Source organism: Dreissena polymorpha, chromosome 11 (assembly GCF_020536995.1).
Source record: "Dreissena polymorpha isolate Duluth1 chromosome 11, UMN_Dpol_1.0, whole genome shotgun sequence".
Taxonomy (NCBI): domain Eukaryota; kingdom Metazoa; phylum Mollusca; class Bivalvia; order Myida; family Dreissenidae; genus Dreissena; species Dreissena polymorpha.
Genome location: NC_068365.1, coordinates 23,082,414 through 23,103,575, shown reverse-complemented (window position 1 = coordinate 23,103,575; position 21,162 = coordinate 23,082,414). Strand labels below are relative to the sequence as shown.

Sequence of the window (21,162 nt, the reverse complement as noted above, 5' to 3'; positions counted from 1 at the left end):
GAAATGTTTGAAATAAGGTTACAGGATGAATATTCATCGTATGTAATTTCGTCAAAAGAGATCGTTCAATGTAAGAGAGCAGCGGAATTGGCGAGCGTCACCGTTTAGCGGGCCTTCATTCGATGGTTTTAATAAGACGTTAATCTATAAAAAAAAAACAATTATGTCAATTAACACCATAATTGTTTTGCAGAACTGTGTCATTGCGAAAAGCTATACGACAAATCAACCAACAATTGTACCGTGTACTTGTTTATAGACTACGTACGTTTTTTCCCGCCACTAGAACATGACATATTAAATAGTAGATTTGACTATTAAAATAATTAAGCTATCGCTTTTAAAAAAACTTAAGCAATATTGATTTACATGTATAATCTTAATATTAAGTGGAAAACCGTATCAATGAGATAAAATACAAATTGCATGAATTGATTTACAACATTGATCGCTGTCATAATGAACAAAGTCGAGCCGGTCGCTAGGGGAATCGCGCTTAATATTTGTGCGTTAAGTTTCGTCCAAGATTAGCGTAATCGTAGTCGACACTTTTCGCCCATTTCTCGAATTTCGTACAGAAGTGACTTCCTGAAACGAAAAATTCCATAGGTTCATCTGGGACGCTCATTTCGTCGCACGTTGTTAAGCCAGTATTTCCATAGCGCGGCTCATTTAATGTTAATTGTTTTTACCATGATTTGTTTTATGACATGTTTGGCAACCTCATTTGATCTTCGTATTCATCGTTTATCCGGTTTTCTGTGACCAAATTTGCAAGGGTGCTGTGGAGATCTGACAAATTTACAAAGGTAACTGCAAGAGTAGCAATAAACAATGCACGCTTAGTTTGATGTATCATAGTGTCATCAAACACCTCACCTTTCTTCTTTACTCATTCGTTTTCTTATTTGAACACTTAATATTCGAGCATGTGCAGCACCATTTTAATAGGAATCACAATAATAATATACAATACCATACGCAATAGTTTGGTTGCACGCTTTATTAGCCTTCACTTCACGTGCTGTCCCCCTACTAATAACATGCGATGCACGACACAGTATAGTTGCTTTGTTACACGCGGACCACTTCCGTTTCCGTGGGTACATAATGCATACCAGGTTATCAGCAAGCACCCATTCAACTACCAATATGCTTTTGTACGTAAGATGCTAAGCACTTTCTATAGAAGAAACCGAAGTAGTCAAGTTCCCCATACCTTTATTGGGCTTTCTACTCTTCCCCAGCCACTCGCTCATCAGAAGGAGACGGTGACATTAAATGGACCGCTTGTCAGTCAATGCTTGTTAACAATCACGCGAAAATGTAATTTAGAAAAACTTGCGCTTTTTGTTAACAGTCCGTTTTGGTTGTCTCTGTGTTACTCGCACTGTTTGCACAATAAACGTTACTGTGTATAAAATAAAGTATATAATGTTCAATAAATGTGTAATATTATTTAACGCTATATATTTATCCTAGATATTTTATGTTGCACGAAATTGAAATGTATTGTTTAAAATTAATAATACTGTGTATGGTATAACTGTTTACTAATAATTTAATTTGTACATGTAAGCTATATATTTGATTAAATAGAAAATGACGCTGTACTTAGAAAACTATGTGGTGGTGTCGTTATAATTAAAATACATACATCACTCAAATTTCTGAATTCATTGTCACATAATACAATGTTCAAACATTGTATACATGTTTTAAGTCGACCTATTTATTTCAGTTGCTGACACGCGCTATGAATGCATCACCGGTTTCGGAGGGGGAGGGGGGATCGGCGGCGAAGGAATCGGGGATGGACTCTTGGGGGAGGGTATGGCAGGGGAAATGTTTGGCATGGAAGCAGACGAAATGGAGGAATTCGGTGAAAACGAAGAAATGGGTGCATTTGGTGATTTTGATGGCTTCGGCGGGAAGTTCGGGATGGGAGGCGTGCAGATTGCCTTTGGTCAACTCTCGTGTCCCGCGGGGAACAGAGGAAGCATCCTCGTGAAGCGTGTCTCTTACGGCGTTAGTATGTTTCCCGGAAGTTGCCAGACTTCCGATTTTTGTAGCGTGCAGCACGAGACCGGCGATAGTGTCGCTGAGAAGTGTAACGGAAAGAACCAGTGCACCGTGAACACGTTACAACCGAAGATATTGAATTGCGGACAGATGAGTAACTACATACATGTTGAGTATGAGTGCGTCGATAGTAAGTACTCATAGTTTTTCATTGAACCGTTCACCTACAATCGTTATAATCATAAGCAGCAGCAACAGCTGAAACAGCTGCAACAGCAGCAGAAGCATCAGCAATCGCGTCAGAGGCATTAAAACAGACATCAACATCATTATTATCGTCATCATGATAATCATGATTGTCATTAATAACAATAAGAAAAATAAAATAAAATAATAATAAATAAAATTGAAAATGATGCTTATAAGAAAATAAGGAAAATTATCATGTATATAATAATGATTATAATGATAATATCGATAACAATAATAATAACAACAATAATGATAATAATAATAATAATAATAATAATAATAATAATAATAATAATAATAATAATAATAATAATAATAATAATAATAATAATAATGATAATAATAATAATAATAATAATAATAATAATAATAATAATACTAATAATAATTATGTTAATAATAATAATAATAATAATAATAATAATAATAATAATAATAATAATAATGATAACAACAACAACAACAACAACAACAGCAAAAACAACAACAACAACAATAATTATTATAATAATAATCATAATTATAATAATGATAATAATGACTATTATTATTGTTGCAAAATACGACACAACTTAAGAGTATAAATGATTTGATTTGATAATTAAGACCGATTTTTGTCGCAAGATCCTTGATAAGCCAGGCCTATGTTTTCTGTTTTATACGTCAGCTTGGGCTACGTTCGAGATATGCGAGACCGTGAACACGATAGCGCGCGGCGCCTCTGTCATCATTACCTCTCCTGGCTACTTGGGCACGTCTAATGCTACCGGAAGTGGCCCACAGATGTGCGAGTGCATCCTACAGTCGCATGACCGCGCGGACGTGTATATGGACTACTTACAGACGGAACTAGCAAGGTAACTCGATCTCTTTGTATGTTTTATTTAAAAGCGGTAATAATATACAATACATACTTTTGTTAGTTGTATTACAGAATGTGTTGTAAATTATATTAGAACAGAAATAATTTCCACAAAATTATCATGTATTTATATTCTCGCTTAAAATCGTTGTTGATTTTCATAATTGTTAATGAATATTGAAATAAACTATTTCAATATCTAGCACGATTAAATACTATCGTGATATTGTGCAATTACATGGAATACATTATAAGGTTTATTTCATGTAAACACATTTCACCAATGTAATTTTTTAATTCATTCATAGTTAGTTGTAATGTCATTTGCAGTAACACGGTAAAATGCTTAGGAACTAATTCACGCGGGTAAAATACGAATGACTTTTACAGACGCATGCAAGCTCCTTCCCAGTGATTCAGAACTAACTTTACATTCTATATGTTTTATTTCGTATCGAACTTCCCTTTTCAGTCTCGTATACATTTTTTAATTTAACTGCCCTTGATCTATTTCAGCCATGTTTATCTAATTTGTTGTGGTATATTTTTGTCATTGAGACACGCGCGAGTGTGGGTCTGCTCGTTTTCGTTGTTGCGCATGTCATCAAAATCACCTATAAATGTGCTCACTTTGGGGGAAATGGGGATTAATCGGCGTACTTTAAGTGTCGTCCAACAGGCTAATCAGGGACACATCCTTCCGCTTGAATGGTAATGACAGTAAGTCTCGTTTACCTTAGTTTAGGCGAAATGTGGCGACTGCACAGGCTGATTTGGGACGACTCTAAACTCAAATGCATCAAGTCCCGTTTTCAAAGAAGCGGCTAAAAAGTTTCAATTTTATGTACTGTTACAGTCAATGCGACACATGTCCTTTATGTACTATTACAGTCTAGGCGACACATGTCCTTTATGTACTGTTACAGTCTAGGCGACACATGTCCTTTATGTACTGTTACAGTCTAGGCGACACATGTCCTTTATGTACTGTTACAGTCTAGGCGACACATGTCCTTTATGTACTGTTACAGTCTAGGCGACACATGTCCTTTATGTACTGTTACAGTCTAGGCGACACATGTCCTTACGAGTTCGTGCTGCTTGAGAGTAAACGGAATTTAACCCAGAGCTCCATCGACAAAGTTATGGAGGTATTCTTCTAGTTTCTAAAAGGTTATGGTCATTGTTTCCACAATGATTACTGGTATCATGATTTCACTTACAAGTATCACCGGTAGCTGACAAGCAGAATTATAATCATCAAACAGATTTTTATCGGATCGGCATATTTGTCGCTTACATAATGTTTAAATAAGTCTTTCTCTGCGATACTCAGACAAAAGGCGTACAAGTTAAGTACCATCCCATATTAGCATGTTAAATCCTCACAGGCTTATCCGTGACGATACTTTCAACCTTGATGCAATTCATCGTTTGCAAGAAGTCTCTTCTAAACTAAAATCACGTCTAGGCAGAAAGTGTCGGACTCCACAGCATAATTTGGCACGATATTAAAGGCACATTCATTAAGCCCGATTTTTTCCAGGGGCCGACTCAAATATAAACTATTAAATACAATTAATCAACTCATCCGTAATAACAACAGCTTAAATATCATACGATCATGTAAAATCCTCAATATAAAATAACATGTCACTTAATCCACCCAATTTTTTATAAAGCTTGCTTATTCTATTGGTCATATTTTTACTTACTTTGTTTTTCCCGTAGGTGTGCGGAAAGAAACAAACCGACGGTCGGTGGTTCGAGGGCGCCATCCGTCTCACGTACGCTTCCGGTGGCCCCATGCAGAAGCGGGGAATGCTCGCCAAGTTTACAGGTGTGACTCGACAAACATATATGTGTATACGATATTAGTTGTATCATACCAATATATATATATGATGCATATTTACTTTTTAGCTACAAAACCCAAGGCGAATATACTCTGTTTCCATTATATTTTATGAATGCCACGTGTTTCATTATTGCCTATTCGTCGAAGGCTTCACAACTGTTTTTCCGAAACTCATTCTTAATTCGATTAATTGGGATGTTGTTCTATGCGTCTTCATATGTGGCATACACGAATATTTTATATATATCATGTGTGATTCTTTGGAATACAACAAAAACGTACGTCTCAAGCGGTTGGGCACATTGTCTGTTAATAGAAAGGAAAGCATGTACCAAATTTTCCACTGTACATTTTCTTTTTATGGAAACTCAACTTCCCAGTTGACAACATTGGTAATCAGCCCATGATGGAGTTGGAATGTGGGAAGGTGGACAGTGCCAGTCTGCAGCTCCAGACGCGACCAGTCACGGCACCGGCCACCGGGGGTGCGGGATTCGGATTCTTCGGTACTTCAGTTTTGTAAAGTAATTACGGTAGTTAAGCTAGATTGGCTATTTGATGCAATCCGGGATTAATGTGCTTGAATCCCAGTTCGTTCACGCTATTAATAAGGTTAGGAATTTGCGACGTCTTTCTACATACATGTTTCTACCCACGATTCAAGTATACATATAAACGCAATCTCGATAAACGCAATCGATTATTTCAATACCTTTTGGGTCAATCAATCAAAATGTGTTATCCATTTTTGTATGACGTTATTATAAAGCATAGCTGTATTCAGGAATGCCGTTCCCGATGATGCCGCCGATGGTACCGTCGCTTCCGGTCATGCCCAACATGCCTCTCGGATTCCCAGGATTATCGATGAGCCAGCCGACACTTCCGACACATGTAGCGCCGGCAACGGGTATTCAGTTGCTTGGTCGATCACCGCCGGTACACACAGACTTCAGCAACTGGAACTTCCGGGTCGCAGGGGAAAAAACTCCGTCGCTGACGGATTTGCAGACGGCGAAAGTTCAAATTCCGTCGAATATTTTTAACCAACCTACTGCCGAGAAGCCGAGTGCACCCGCCCCGAACAAACAGGCTGTGGCCTCGAAATTGATCCCAGCGCAGGCCGTAAACAATAATCAGAGAGCCGGGATGAACGTAAGACAGTGGTCTAACGGGGAGGAAAGCCCCAGCATACATAATGGCAAGGGGCGCGTTGTTAATGATAAAGACGTTGCTACATCAGAAGCGCCTAAGCCCGAGTCAGGAAATGACTCTGGTAACATTTATGTTTGGAATCCCCTGTATATGCACAAACAACACTATAGATGGTTCCGTAACATATCAACAAAATATTTAAACTCATCTTCCTTGATGTTCGCTTTACGTCGCATAAATGTTTAGAATCATTTCGCTTTTATTTTCTAGTGATTATAATCCAATATTTATTTACTTTACATATTTATTGAGATATTTGGCATAATGCGCGTTTATTATAAGTTGATTAGTAAACATATATTCTGTGAGATTTTTTTTAATGAAACAAACAATGCAGATTCAAATTAAAACACAACTTTTACAAATTAACAATACTAGGTATGATGATTATTGAAGTTATTTTACAGTTTGTTGTAATTGTAAATAGATATGAAATATGTGCCTCGTTCTGAGAAAACATGGCTTAATGCATGTGCGTAAAGTGTCGTCCCAGATTAGCCTGTTCAGTCAGCACAGGTTAATCAAAGACGTCATTTTTCGCCAAAACTGGATTTTCGTTAAGGAGAGACTTTTTTTAAAATGATATATCCATAAAAGCGAAAAGTGCCGTCACTGATTAGCTTTTCTGACTGAACAGGTTAATGTGCAACGACACTTTACGAACTTGCATTAAGCTTCTTTTTCCAAGAACGAGGTATATGTTGTGGGCGTCATTGTTTCAGGCGGAATGGTGGCCCTGATTTTCGCCGTAGTGGGATCCGTTATGATCCTGGGCTCGGTCGGGATCCTAGCCGTAAATAACTACCGGAAGTAAGTTACCAGGTTGCAAATATTTTTAATACTTTCATAGTCAATCATTCGGGTATTTTTCAAACGTTTTAAAGTCACAAATGCGAGCAATTTAAAGGTTGAATTTTTACATGTTGTTTATTTTTATATGAATTCGCTTGTATGAGTATTTCTGCAAATGCAAACTAGGAGTTGTTTAACTTTTAAATTGAATATTGTATTATAATCAGACGACGACAGACTTTGACATTTTGTTTTCATTCTTTCAAACGAATAATGTTTGTGTGTTTCACTACTATCTGTAGACGGCAGCGAATCAAACGAAAGGAGGCCGAATATGCGTACGGCGGAAGCGGAAGTTACACGTATGGCAAGGGTTGGGAGACAACTTCCGTTGGAGAGAACAATCCGGCGTTCCAAGACGACGAAGAAGTGTACGCTACGGTAGCGGAAGTTGAAGTATACCGATCGGGTGGTTGCGACGGGGGTATAAACCCGTCGATAGGTATACCTGCTCCGGCGTTTCCGGCAAAGTCAAGGTCAAATACTGACGCATCGTCGCAAGGGCGCCCGAATCCACGCATCCTTGACGATGACTACGACAGTCTGTCTCTGAGCACGACGTCGTTGTCTAGCACCGAGGATGAGAAGCCGGCAACGGAGTTTGGTCGGCAGACGCAGGTGTCTGTCGTCGACTTCCATCGGAACTTCAATGACGGCATCACTCCTGACGTCTCCTCTACGTCGCTGACAAAATCGTCATTAACCAATCCAAAGTGCACGTCTGCATGCCTGTATGCTTCCGCCAATAAGCTGTCTGCGACCGGATGTACCGAATGCAGCCTCACTAGGCCGCCCCGCCGCTCGGACGCCTCTCGCGGATACGACAACAACGCTGGCGTTAACAGCAAAAAGAGATATTAAGATGGCATGCTAGATGTCAGTTGATATATTCCTTGTGACGAAGTCAAACATCTGATAATAATTATAATATAGTATAAAAATACCGGAATATGTAAATAAGCGCATGCTATTTTGCAAACCCCTCACCTTTAAATTTTCAAACGAAGTATGGGTAAAATGATTTGAAAATAATAAGTCCTGCAAGTGAACATATTGGTTTACAACTAAATTATGAGAGATCATGGTGGCTAGATAGTTACATGTATTTAAATGCGCAGTCGCTGTTTATATTAAAAACAGAATAATGTTGATATAAAGTGTATAGTTTATGACAATTAAAAATTGATATGTGCTTAAAAGTTATTTTTTGAAGATTATAACGGAAAAGTGAAAGAAAAATAATTACTTTTCTGCGCCTGCTTATATAATTTTATATGCAATGTTTCCTTTAATTCGTTCAATAATTTATTATAGATGATAAAGCTTTGATTATTCATTGATAATTGATTTTAGTTACTCTATGGTTTGCTCTTGTGTTAGGTTTATGTGACGATGAATGCTTCTTATTTGACGGTGTATTATAAACTTACAAGTTATTGATTCAACGTATTACAGCCCCTTAAGTGGTATGAAATGAATATAAATGTATATACAAAACTGTTTTTTTTTTGTTAAGGGCAGCTTTACGTTTTCAATCGTACAAGTGTAATAAACACAGTTGCTCTCTGGGAAATCATGAATGTTGGTAAAGTAAGTGTCGTCTTTGCACAGGCTAATATTGGACGACACATTATTTTCGTTTAGAAGAGACTTTCTTTAAACGAAAAATTCCATAAATGCGGAAAGCGTCGTACCTGAATATCCGGTGTTGACTGGACAGGGTAATCCTGGACGACAATTTTTCGCACATGCATTTAGCCCCATTTTCACAGAACGCGTTTCAATTAGATAGTGCATTCTGGACCCTATTGGAATGCGATCATTGTAAAATACACGCATTGTTTTGTTGAATGATAGGAGTTGATCGGGCGTTTAAAACAAATCTTTCAATCTCCGTTAATGTATATAGACGCAATGTGGTAAGATAAATCGATCCTTTTTGTATAGTTTCTGTCTCAGATAATATTAAATGTCCATGAAAATGTGTTTATTAAATATATCGGTGAAAGTTTTGAGATCTTACGTTTTCCCTCATTAATTATTATAGACAACATGTTCCTTTCGTTTCGATTCAATATCGATAGCGGAATTGTGCATTGAATTTTAAAGTAGAAATCGACTGGATTTTGTTATAGCCGATAATAAAAACAACACAGAAGATACATGTACATATTTTTATTCTCAGTTCAATGTTAGAGGTTTTAAATAGAATAAAAACCATGCCGAATCATAGGGTAGTCATAATTAACACGTAATCATACGTGAGTATCAAAGGTTCAAATCAACGCGACAGAGATAAAGGTTCAATGTACATTGTGAGAATAATTCATTCAGTAAATATTTGAGACATTTTGATGGATATAAACGACTTTATAAGAAGTTTATATTTTATGTAAATATTTTTATGAAGTGTGTACTATGTAAATAAATCAATTCACCCGAAACTGGAACATATTAAATAATGACAGTTAATATATCTTAGCTTGACTGTGTACGGATTTTGATGTAAATAATAAGTATAATATCATTTGCTTCTTACAAATGCATTCATGTTTGGAATACGTTATCGCTCTCGTCGCCACGTGCTTTGGAATGTCACGTGGTGTACCGCCTCCACCCACGTGGCCTGAATTGTACAAGGTAACTGAAGAGTTGCGAAATATCGTCTGATAAACAGCGTTTTGGTGTTCTTATGCGAATGATTTCAATCAAAGAGTATCAGATTAAAGAAAACAAACATTTTGACATCAATATATATAATATAATATATATATATATATATATATATATATATATATATATATATATATATATATATATATATATATATATATATATATATATATATATATGACACAAAAGGCAGAAGAAAACCAGCAAAACGTAATGGTTAACTGGTCAAACTTCAAAAGTTTTATTTTCCGCATAAAAAGGCAGCGTGGAAGCGATTATATTTATTTATTTCAAATAGGGATGTACAGGTATGTACAGGTATGAATGACAGAAACACAGGTTACTGTCCTTTCGTTGTGTAATATATCAGACACGGCACGAATAAAATTCCTGTATTCTAGGCTTTACCTGATATACTACACATCGATATGGCAGGATCCTGTTAGTCTCTATATATGGACTGCGCATGTTCAAACACATATATAACTACATATTTACCATATATAAACTCATTCGCAAACATAGAAATAATACGATAACTAATCAACTAATCATTCACACATTTTTTGAAGACAGCAACACATTTAAAATAAGGACGAGGCATTTCTTTGTTCCTGCTTCTTAAACCCATTTATGCCTAGTGGACTCTCCGATCCTTCTTAATTGGATCAATTTATTTCCAAAATTAGGGATGTCTAGTATATATTTTTTCTATATTTAGATAATTTCTGACAGAAATTCCTTCATGCGGCGTCTCACCTGGGTCTACGCTGTTTGCCAAGGCATTTTTTCTAGACGTAAGGCATAAATGGGTTAAGTAACTAAAGCAATATCCTCGGTAATAAAATAAATTACATACACATTTCTTTTTCAGTCATGTGTTAATGTAGCTACCTCACGCGAGTTTATCAAGGCGGGCTGGTACGTGGATACGGAGAACCGCAGAATGAGACTGGACAGCTATGGCATCCCACAGGGTACGCTGTGATCCAGAGTCGGTATGACAAAGAGCATGTATGCGTCGATGTGACAGTGTGTGCGAAGACGTGCGTGTGCATGAGTCTGTTTGTCATAAAGTTCACAATTGACGGTGTAAACTTATGTGTGAAATTATATGCGTACGCGTCGGGTAGACAGTTTTTGCACAGGCGTCATTGTGACAGTGTTTGCGTTTGCTAGGGTGTGTCATTTAATGCGTATGCGTCGATATGACAATTCTTGGGTAGGCGTCGGAGCAACACTGATTGCGTCGACGTTGCACTTTGCGTTCAAGCATCGATATGCAGGTGTGTCTTAAGTCGTCTATATGCCAGTAAGTACAAATGCGTGTGTGTGCCAGTCTTATGCGTAGTCGTCCATGCTGCAGTTTGCGCTCATGCCTCGATATGACATATTCGAGGACATTATCCGCTCATTTGTTGTAATGATTGTGCGTGCATACACGTTGGTGGGACAGTGTGTGTGTGTGTGTGGCCGTCGCTATGGCAGTGCGTGTTCGTTGACGTCGCTACGGCAATGTGTAAACGTAAGCGTCGCAACGCCAGTGCGTGGGCGTCGGCGTCGCTATGGCAGTGTGCGAGCCTAGGCGTCACTATGGAAGAGTGTGTCCGTAAGCATCGCTATGGCAGTGTGAGTGTGCAAGCGTCTCTTTGGCTGTGTGTCTGCGTAAGCGTTGCTATGGCAGTGTGTGTACGCTAGCATCGCTATGGAGGTTAGTGTGTGTTAGTGTCGCTATAGCAGTGCGTAGGCGTATGTGTCGCTATGGCAGTGTGTGTGCGTATGTGTCGCTTTGACAGTGTGTGTGTGCGTATGTGTCGCTATGGCAGTGTGTGTGCGTAGGTGTGGCTATGGCAGTGCGTGTGCGTAGGCGTCGCTATGGCAGTTAGTGAGCGTTGACATTGCTATGGCAGTGTGGATGCGTATACCACGCTTTGGCAGTGTGTGCTAGCGTCGCTATTACAGAACGTGGAAATCGGCTTTCCTATGGCGGATTGGGTGCGATGGCGTCGCTATGGCAGTGTGTGTACGCTAGCGTCGCAATGGCAGTGAATGTGCGTAGGCGTCACTATGGCATTACGTTGGCGTATGTGTCGCTATGGCAGTGTGTTTGTGTAAGCGTCGCTATGACACCGCGTGTGCGTTTGCATCGCTATTACAGCGCGTGGGAGTCGGCTACGCTATGACAGTGTGTGTACGTATGCCTCACTATTGCAGTGTGTGTACGCTAACGTCGCTATGGCAGTGAGTGTGAGTAGGCGTCACTATGGCATAACGTTGGCGTAAGCATCGCTATGGTAGTGTGTGTACATACGCGTCACTATGCGAGTAAGTGTGCGTTGGATTCAATTAAGCAATGTGTAGGCGCATTTGTCGCTATGACAGTATATGTGTATAAGCGTCGCTATGGCTGTGTATGCGTAGGTGTCGCTTTGGCAATGTGCGAGTCTAAGCGTCGCTTTGACAGTGTGTGTACGTAAGCGTTGCTATGGCAGTGTTGGAGTCGCTATAACAGTGCGTGTACGTATGTGTCGCTATGGCAGTGTTTGTCTGTAAGCGTCGCGATGGCTGTGTGTATGCGTAGGCGTCGCTATGATTGAACGTGGGTGTTGACATTGCTATGAAAATGTGGGTGCATATGCGTCGCTATGGCAGTGTGTATTAGCGTCGCTATGGCAGCGCGTGGGCGTTTGTATCGCTATAACAGCGCATTGAAGTCGGCTTCGTTATGCAGAATGTGTGCGAAGGCGTCGCTATGGCAGTGTGTGTGTGTGTGCGTATGTGTTGCAATTGCAGTGTGTGTGTGCGTATATATGACGGTGAGGTTATGTTTGCGTCGCTATAGCAGTGGGCAAGCGTATGTGTCTCTATGGCAGTGTGTGTGCGTATTTTTCGCTATGGCATTGTGTGTGTGTGTGCGTATGTGTCTCTATGGCAGTGTGCGTGCGTATGAGTCGCTATGGCAGTGTGTGTGCGTAGGTGTCTCTATGGCAGTGTGTGTGCGTATGTGTCTGTGTGGCAGTGTGTGTGTGTATGTGTCTCTATGGCAGTGTGTGTGCGTATGTGTCTGTGTGGCAGTGTGCGTGTGTATGTGTCGTTATGGTAGTATCTGTGCATAGGAGTCGCTATGGCAGTGTGTGTGCGTAGGTGTCTCTTTGGCAGTGTGTTTGCGTAGGTGTCTCTTTGGCAGTGTGTTTGCGTATGTGTCTCTATGGCAGTGTGTGTGCGTATGTGTCTCTATGGCAGTGTGTGTGCGTAGGTGTCTCTTTGGCAGTGTGAGTGAGTATGTGTCGTTATGGCAGTGTGTGTGCGTATGTGTCTCTATGGCAGTGTGCGTGCGTAGGTGTCTGTGTGGCAGTGTGTGTGCGTAGGTGTCTCTATGGCAGTGTGTGTGAGTATGTGTCGCTATGGCAGTGTGTGTGCGTATGTGTATCTATGGCAGTGTATGTGCGTAGGTGTCTCTTTGGCAGTGTGTGTGCGTAGGTTTCCTATGGCAGTGTGTGTGCGTATGTGTCTCTATGGCAGTCTGTGTGCGTAGGTGTCGCTATTGCAGTGCCCGTGCGGAGGCGTCGATACGGAGGTTGTATCTATATGGCAATGTGTATGCCAATGCGTTGCTATGGCAGTGCGTGTGTGTAAGAGTTGCTATCGCAGTGTTTGTGCGTTTGTGTCGCTAAGCAAGTGTGTGTACGTAAGCGATGCTATGGTAGTGTGTTTTCTTTTGCGTGGCTAAAGAAATGCGTAGGCGTAAGTATCGATATGGCAGTGTATGTAAGTGTCGCTATGGCAATATGTTTGCGTAGGCGGCTCTATGGCAGTGCATGGGAGTCGGTATCGTAATGATAAAGTGTGGCGTAGGCATCGCTAACGCAGTTTGTGTGCGTTGGAGTTCACAGGGGTGGCTATGGCAGTACATGGGCGATGGTTTCGTTATTCCAGTGTGTGAGCGTAGACGCGCTATGGCAATGCATGAGTATATGCTTCGCTATGACAGTACTTGTGTGTGAGCTCGCTATGACAGTGCGTTTGCATAGGCTTCGCTATTGCAAGATATGAGAATAGGCGTCACTATGACAGTGAGTGCGCGTAAGCGTCGCTATTGCAGTTCATGTGCGTAGGCGTCATTTGTCATTGCATATTACTAAGCGTCATTCAGGCAGTTTGTGTGCGTAGGCCTCTCTATAACAGTGCGTATTAGTAGGAGTGGCTTTGGCAGTGTGTGTGCGCAGGCGTCACTATTGCAGTGCGTAGGCATATGCGTTATTATGTCAGTGCATGTGAGTAAGCATCACTAAGGAAATAAGTGTGCGTTGGCCTCGCTATGGGCGTTTTAGTCTCTTTGACAGTGTGTGTGCGTAGGCGTCGCTTTGGTAGTGTGTGGCAGTGTGTGTGTGTATGTGTCTCTATGGCAGTGTGTGTGCGTATGTGTCTGTGTGGCAGTGTGCGTGTGTATGTGTCGTTATGGTAGTATCTGTGCATAGGAGTCGCTATGGCAGTGTGTGTGCGTAGGTGTCTCTTTGGCAGTGTGTTTGCGTAGGTGTCTCTTTGGCAGTGTGTTTGCGTATGTGTCTCTATGGCAGTGCGTAATCGTCGTTATTGCAGTGTTAGTGCGTATGCGCCATTAAGGCAGTGTGTGTGCGTATGCGTCGCTTTGGCAGTACGTGGACGTTGGCATTGCTTAGGCAGTGTGTGTGTGAGTTTGCGTCGCTATTGTAGTGTCTGTGTGTGTGTGTCTAAGCGTCGCAAGGGCAGTGCGTGTGTGTAGGCCTCAATATGAAACGGTTGTGCGTAGGTGTCACTTTGGCAGTGCTTGATTGTAGTCGTCACTATAGCAGTCCTTTTGTGTATGCGTCGCTTTGCAACGCGTGTTCGTAAGCGTCACTATGGTAGAATGAGGGCGTTGACATAGCTTTGGCAGTTCGTGGGTAGTGAATTGCGATGGCGATGTTTGTACGTATGCGTCGCAATGGCAGTGTATGTGCGCATGCGTCGCTATGAAACAGAACAGAACATAACAGCGTGTGTGCTTGCGCGTCGCTATGGCAGGGTGTGTGAAGCGTTGCCATCGCAGTGTGTGTGTGAATTCGTCGCTATGGCAGTGTGTGCACGTAAGCGTCGCATGACAGTGTGTGTCCGTTTGGCGACGCTATTGCAGTTCATTGGCGTAGGTGTCGTTATGATTGTGTGTATAAGCGTCGCCATGCCAGTGCGTAGGTGTTTGCTGTCCTTTGGTAATTTGTGTGGGGAGTCGCTATGGCAGTGTGTGTGTTTAAGCGACGCTATGGTAGTGCGTGTGTGTATTCGTCACTCATGCAGTGTGTGTGCGTATGCCTCGCTATGGCAGTAAATAGGCGTTGACATCGTTATGGCATAGTGTGTGCATAGACGTCGCTATGGAAGTACGTATGCGTAGGCGTCGCTATAATGGCAGCGCGAGTTCATTAGCGTCACTAAGACAGTGTGTATGCGAAAGCGTTACTATGTCATTGTATATGCTTAAGCGTCGCCATGGCATTGTGTGTGCGTAAGCGTCACTTAGGCACTTTGTATGCGAAGGCTTCGCTAGGGCATTGCTTGTTCGCAATCGACGCTAGGACAGTATGTATTCGTAGGTATCACAAAGCATTGTGTGTTTGTTTATATCAACATTTCATTGCGTGTACGGCGGCATCGTTATGGCATAGTGTAAGCGTCACGATGCAGTGTGGATGCATAGGCTTCACTTTGGCAGTGCGTGATGGTAAGCGTCAATATGGTAGCGCGTTTGTGTAGGCGTCGCTATGCAGTGCGGGTTCGTAAGCGTCCCTATGGCAGTGTGAGGGCTTGACATCGCTTTGGCAGTACGTGAATTGCAAGCGTCGCTATGACAGTGCGTGTGCGTTGTATTGCGAGGGCTATGTATGTACGTATGCGTCTCTATGGCAGTTTGAGTGTGTAAAAGTTGCTATGGCATTGTGCATATGCGTCGCTATGGCCGTGTGTGTACTCTAACGTCGCTATGGCAGTGAGTGTGCGTAGGCGTCGCAATGACAGTGTGTAAGCGTCGATATGGAAGCGGGTATGCGTAGGCGTCGCTATGACAGTGTGTGTGCTTAAGCGTCGCTATAACAGTGCGTGGACGTTGGCTTCCTTATGGCAGTGTGTCTGTGTAGGCGTAGTTATATAAGTGTATGTGTGAGCGACTCTATGGCAGTGCGTGGGCGTTGGCATATCTATGGGGATGCGTGTGTGGAGGCGTCACTAAGGCAGTGTGTGTGTGTGTAGGCGTCGCTATGACCGTGTGTGTGAGTAGGCGTCGAAGTGACAGAGTGTGTTTGTGGGCTTAATTATTGCATGGTGTGTGTGTAAGCGTCGCTCTGGAAGTGTGTATGCTAGGCGTCGCTATGTAAGTGTGTATTCGTAGGCGTCGCAATGGCAGTGTGTGGGGGAAGGCGTCGCTATGGAAGTGTTTATTTATTGGCTTCGCTACGGCTGTACGTTGGCGTTGGCATTGTTAGGGAAGTTCATGTGCGTAGACGTCGCAATGGCAGTGTGATTAGGGATCGAAATGTCAGTGCGTGCGCGTAGGTATCGTTATGGCAGCGTGTGAGTGTGTAGATGTCTCCATGACACTGTGCGTGCGTAAGCGTCGCTGTGTCAGTGATTGTGCCTATGAAACGCTATTGCAGTGTGTGTGCGTATACATCTTTATGTCAGTGTGTTTGAATAGACGTCGCTACGGCAGTGTGTGTGCTAAGAAATCGCTCTGTAAGTGTGCGGAGGCGTCGCTCTGGCACGGTGTTTGCGAAGGCGTTTCTGCGGCATGTATGTGTGTGTGTGTATTTGTAGAAGTCGTTATTGCAGTGTGTGCGCGTAGACGTCTTTTTGACAGTCATGTGCGTAGGCGTCACTATAGCAGCGTGTTTAAACGTAGGCTTCTTAATGGCAGTGTGTATGTGTAGAAGTCGCTATTGCAGAATGTGTGCGTTGACGTCTTTATGACAGTGTGTTTGCGTAGGCGTCGCTAGGGCAGTAGGTGTGCGTAGGCATCGCTCAGGCGGTGTGTGTGCCTAGGCGTCGAAATGTCAGTGCGTGTGCATTGACATCGTGATGGCAGAGTGTGAGCGTTGGTGTCGCTACGAAAGTAGGAGTGCGTAGGCGTCGCTCAGGCGGTGGGTGTGCCAAGCGTCGAAATGTCAGTGCGTGTGCATTGGCATCGTTATGGCAGAGTGTGAGCTTTGGTGTCGTTACGGAAGTAGGTGTGCGTAGGCGTCGCTCAGGCGGTGTGTGTGCCTGGCGTCGAAATGTCGGTGCGTGTGAATTGGTATCGTTATGGCAGAGTGTGAGCGTTGGGGTCGCTATGGCAGTGCGTTAACGTAGATGTCGAAAATGTCAGTGTGTTTGCATAGGCATCGCTATGGCAACGTTTGAGCGAATGTGCCACTATGGCAGTGCGTTTGTGCATGCGTCGCTATGCAGTGTGTTTGCGTGGATGTCGCCATGGCAGTGTTTGTGTGTCGGCGTTTGACTGACATAGTATGTTCGTATGCTTCACTATTTCAGTGTGCCTGCGTTAGCGTTGCTTTGGCAGTGTGTATGCGTAGGCGTAGGCGTCGCTATGACAGTGTGCATGCGTTTGGGTCGCTATGGCAGAGTATGGGCGTACGCGTCGCCATGGCAGTGTGTATGCGTATGCGACGCTACCGCAATACGTTGGCATTGGCATCGCTATGGCAGATTGTGTGCGTAGACGTAGCAATGGCATTGTGTGAGCATACGAGTCAAAATGTATGTGGTTGTGTATAGGCATCGTTATGGCAGGTGTCGCAAAGGCAATGTGTGTGCGTAAGCGTTGCTCTGGCTGTGTGTGTGTGCGTAGATATCGCTACGGAAGTTTGCTTTAGCATCGCTATGGCAGTGGGTTTACGTTAATGAAGACAAGTATAAACGGAAAGTGGCGTCCGTGACTAGCATGTGCAAACTGCACAGGCTAATCTGTGTCAACACTTTACGCACATGCATTGTAACCGGGTTTTCCAGAACGCTGCTAAAATATTTGGATGTGTGACCAATTTCAGGTATGAACGCCTCGACGGCGGAATTGCTACAATACTACCTTAGTCAGGTAGAGGACGACGATTACGCCTGTGAGCAGTACGGCCCACCGATCTACATATTCATATACCGTTACGACCTCGGCAAAATGCTCAGCATATTTCCGGCACCTGACCCGCCATATCGCTCCTGTAGAATAAGGTTTACTTTCGAAATGAAATATTTACTAAATGATACCCATTCATAAAAAAATATTTGCTTATTACGAGGCGGCTTTGCACAAGGTTTTGTCATCTCCAATATGAAAACGCGACTTCGACACATTGAGTTTAATATGCATATTTTTGTTTTTTTCTTCAGAGTTTTTTTTTTCTTCAGAGTTTTGTTTCTTATGCAAATATGATAGCACGATCATGGGTCTCATTGTATCCAAGTCATACGTACCGGACTTTTTAAGTGAGCGCAAAGTACAGCCTAACCTTTACATATAATCATTATATTGCAAGTAAACCCTTAAGCGTCATGTACATACATGCCGTTGTTAAATCGCAAAAAATAGGTCAAACAAATCCCAAACTATAAAATAATAAATAGTTCACATTGAAAATTTTGTCGTTTTTTATGTAATATCGGAATATTGGTTTTGGTTTGTCATTATTTATCTGTAAAAAAACCCAGATTTTCCCTTTTTATAAGCCTACTGCATAAAACATATGAGCCGTGCTGTGCGTAGTTGGGCCTTATGCCATTGCTCCAGAAATGCCTTTGCATTCGTTAACTCTAATGCGGAGTCATTATTTCCGCTATGAGACCACACACAATTTCGTGAATTTATTCCGTACAAGGTAGCTCCTGATCAGACAGCGCGAATGCGCAAGCTGGTCTTTTACTACGCTGGTCGCATATGGCAAAATACCAAGCGGACATTTTTATAATGTTGATCGTACTATGTGTATTTAATTTTAGTGACTACCAAGTCAGTTTTCTTACGCATTTTTTCTTATGCATTTTCCAGTGCATTAATTTCCATCGTAAACCATTGGTCTGTAGTAAAAACATTGGACTTTAGTTAAGACATTGTGTAGATCGAATACATTTGTTAACGTTTTAAAAAAGTTGTTGTATAATACTTATGTCAAGGCGATAAAAGAACAAGACTTTTATTTCAAACCATTTTCGTCACTGTGAGAAAATTACCACCAAACAATCGTTTGCAAGACAATACACAATAATACCGTTCAATACACGTGTTTGTATTCCTTGCAGCACACTATATAACAAGTTTCCCAGCAGCCCTCTCGCACCGGAAGTAGAATTCGTGGAGGAGTCACGTGACAATATCACCAGTTTCTACCACTGGAGGTCGGAGTTCTTTCTGTTCACCATCGATTATTTATTCCACGTGTCCAATGGACTGCCGTATAAGTGAGTTGCGGGGCTTTTTGGCTGTTGCCCTCATCGGCCTATAATTGCGAAGGCGTAAAAAATGCCATTGTTTTGTTGTTTGTGCAAATTGTTTTGTTCTAGATGATTGGACTAATGATGATGGATGGTTCTTATCTTAAAGTACGCGCTTATTAGTATTGCCGGTTTCTAGCGACTACAACATTATCCATTTATTTCTCACTTTTACCGTTACCGTAATTTATATGACCTAATACATGTTACTGACGTACTACGTTATTAAATAGATTTTGGAATGAAAAGCAAACAAAAGAACGCAAACAATTATCCGGATATGCAAACCAAGAGGATGCATTTACAATCTTTTCAAAATCACTTATCGTGTAAAGTATAATCTGAAAACTATCATCTTAACATAGCTAAGGTCATCGGAGTTTTGTTCCTACAAAATATATATGTAATACAAAATGTTTCCAAGATGTATGTACAATTTTTAAACTATCGTTTGTTTTTGAAGGTTAATCGTCAACGAAGACGAAAATCTGTTCCTGTCCATTTCTCAACATGACGTCACAGCCGACACGTTTCAACCTCCTGCACACGTCGTCTGCACGTAGCGTGTGAATGAATGACATCTATAAAGACAGCGCACATTTATATTCATCGAGCTGTGATGTTGTCACTAAACAACTTTCAAGACTGCAAACTCGATTTACCTTATTGTAATATTGAGATAACGTCTATGTCTTAACAAACAAATCAATCGACACATATATATGTTTTTTGAAAGCATTCAGTGCGTAATGTTTAATTAAAGGATTTATATGGTGTCGCTTTATTGTAACACATGATTTTATTTCCATAATAATTCGTAAAGATTACGGGTACATCATTTGCGTAAATGTGATTTTTTAGCTCACCGGAGTAAAACGTGCTTATTGTGAGCCTAAGGGAAGTTTTACGGCGTCTACATTTACTTTGATAACACCCTAGAGGTCACTTTTATTGTCAAATTTTCATGAAACATATGTCCGAATGATATCTCGGTTTAGTTTGATACTGGACCACGTGAAGTTTAAAACTAGCTGACAAAGTAAATTAAAGAAAATAAAGAAGAAGCTTGTTCATTGGTTTTAACTTTTAAGCAATGGCTGGCTGTTCAGAATTAACAGCGCCATTTAAATCATATACTTTGTACATATTTTGACCTTTGATTTGTGAATATAACATTATTGATAATAAACTCGGTTCATTTGTTAACCCACAGCCATTATTTGCATTGATGGTATAAACATATAAGAGCGCTAAATTTGGTAATTCTATTTAAAGGTGGTAAATCACATTTGAGTATCATTTCAACATGACCAAACTTTATTATCTCATAAAAATTATATATCAGTGGTTATATTCTATATATCTATTCTCTTCTATTGAAAAAAATATAAGAATTTAGCTTAATTTTTATGCCTCACAAAATGGCATGATTCAAACAAATATTGCTACCTTTGACAATATCTCATAGTGAGGGAGATAGTGCTCTTATTGACATCTGAGCTAACCTTTCTGGTAAAGAACATTCTAAATTAATTATTTGATAATAACTACAAATAGTGCAATGTGTATAGATACTATAAAATGTGATTGATTCAAGCAATCAAAAGATGTGATCAAATGTGATTAACCATATTTAAAACATAAATTCAAATAATATATAAATAACTTTGAGGTGGGTGACGTGACAGTCGCTACCTTTAGTACGGTAACTGACTTGACAGTCTCCACCTTGAGTACGGTGGGTGACGTGATAGTCGCTACCTTGAGTACGTTGGGTGACGTGACAGTCGCTAACCAAAATGACTTTTAAACAGTAGTTAGCAATATACAAATTAATTTAATCCTATTATTTTGGTACTTAAAAAATCTATACTTACAAGTGTTAAATTATCAAAGTGTTATATCAATGGTATTAAATAACATGTTTCGGTGGGTGACA

The 21,162-nt window shown here is 41.1% G+C and overlaps 1 protein-coding gene across 2 annotated transcripts; it reads left to right on the top strand.

Moving 5' to 3' along the window:
* Nucleotides 1-9,347: 9,347 nt before the first annotated feature.
* Nucleotides 9,348-20,429, top strand: LOC127851301 (uncharacterized). Of its 2 annotated transcripts, none has more exons than XM_052385003.1 (5): nucleotides 9,348-9,701; nucleotides 10,609-10,711; nucleotides 17,789-17,966; nucleotides 19,032-19,127; nucleotides 19,687-20,429. In XM_052385003.1, exons 1-5 carry the CDS (start codon nucleotides 9,603-9,605, stop codon nucleotides 19,784-19,786), a joined length of 576 nt encoding a protein of 191 aa, XP_052240963.1. In that variant the 5' UTR covers nucleotides 9,348-9,602; the 3' UTR covers nucleotides 19,787-20,429. The 2 variants fall into 2 exon arrangements, with proteins under 2 accessions (XP_052240963.1, XP_052240962.1); XM_052385002.1 differs by having other exon boundaries at nucleotides 19,032-19,190.
* Nucleotides 20,430-21,162: the final 733 nt, after the last annotated feature.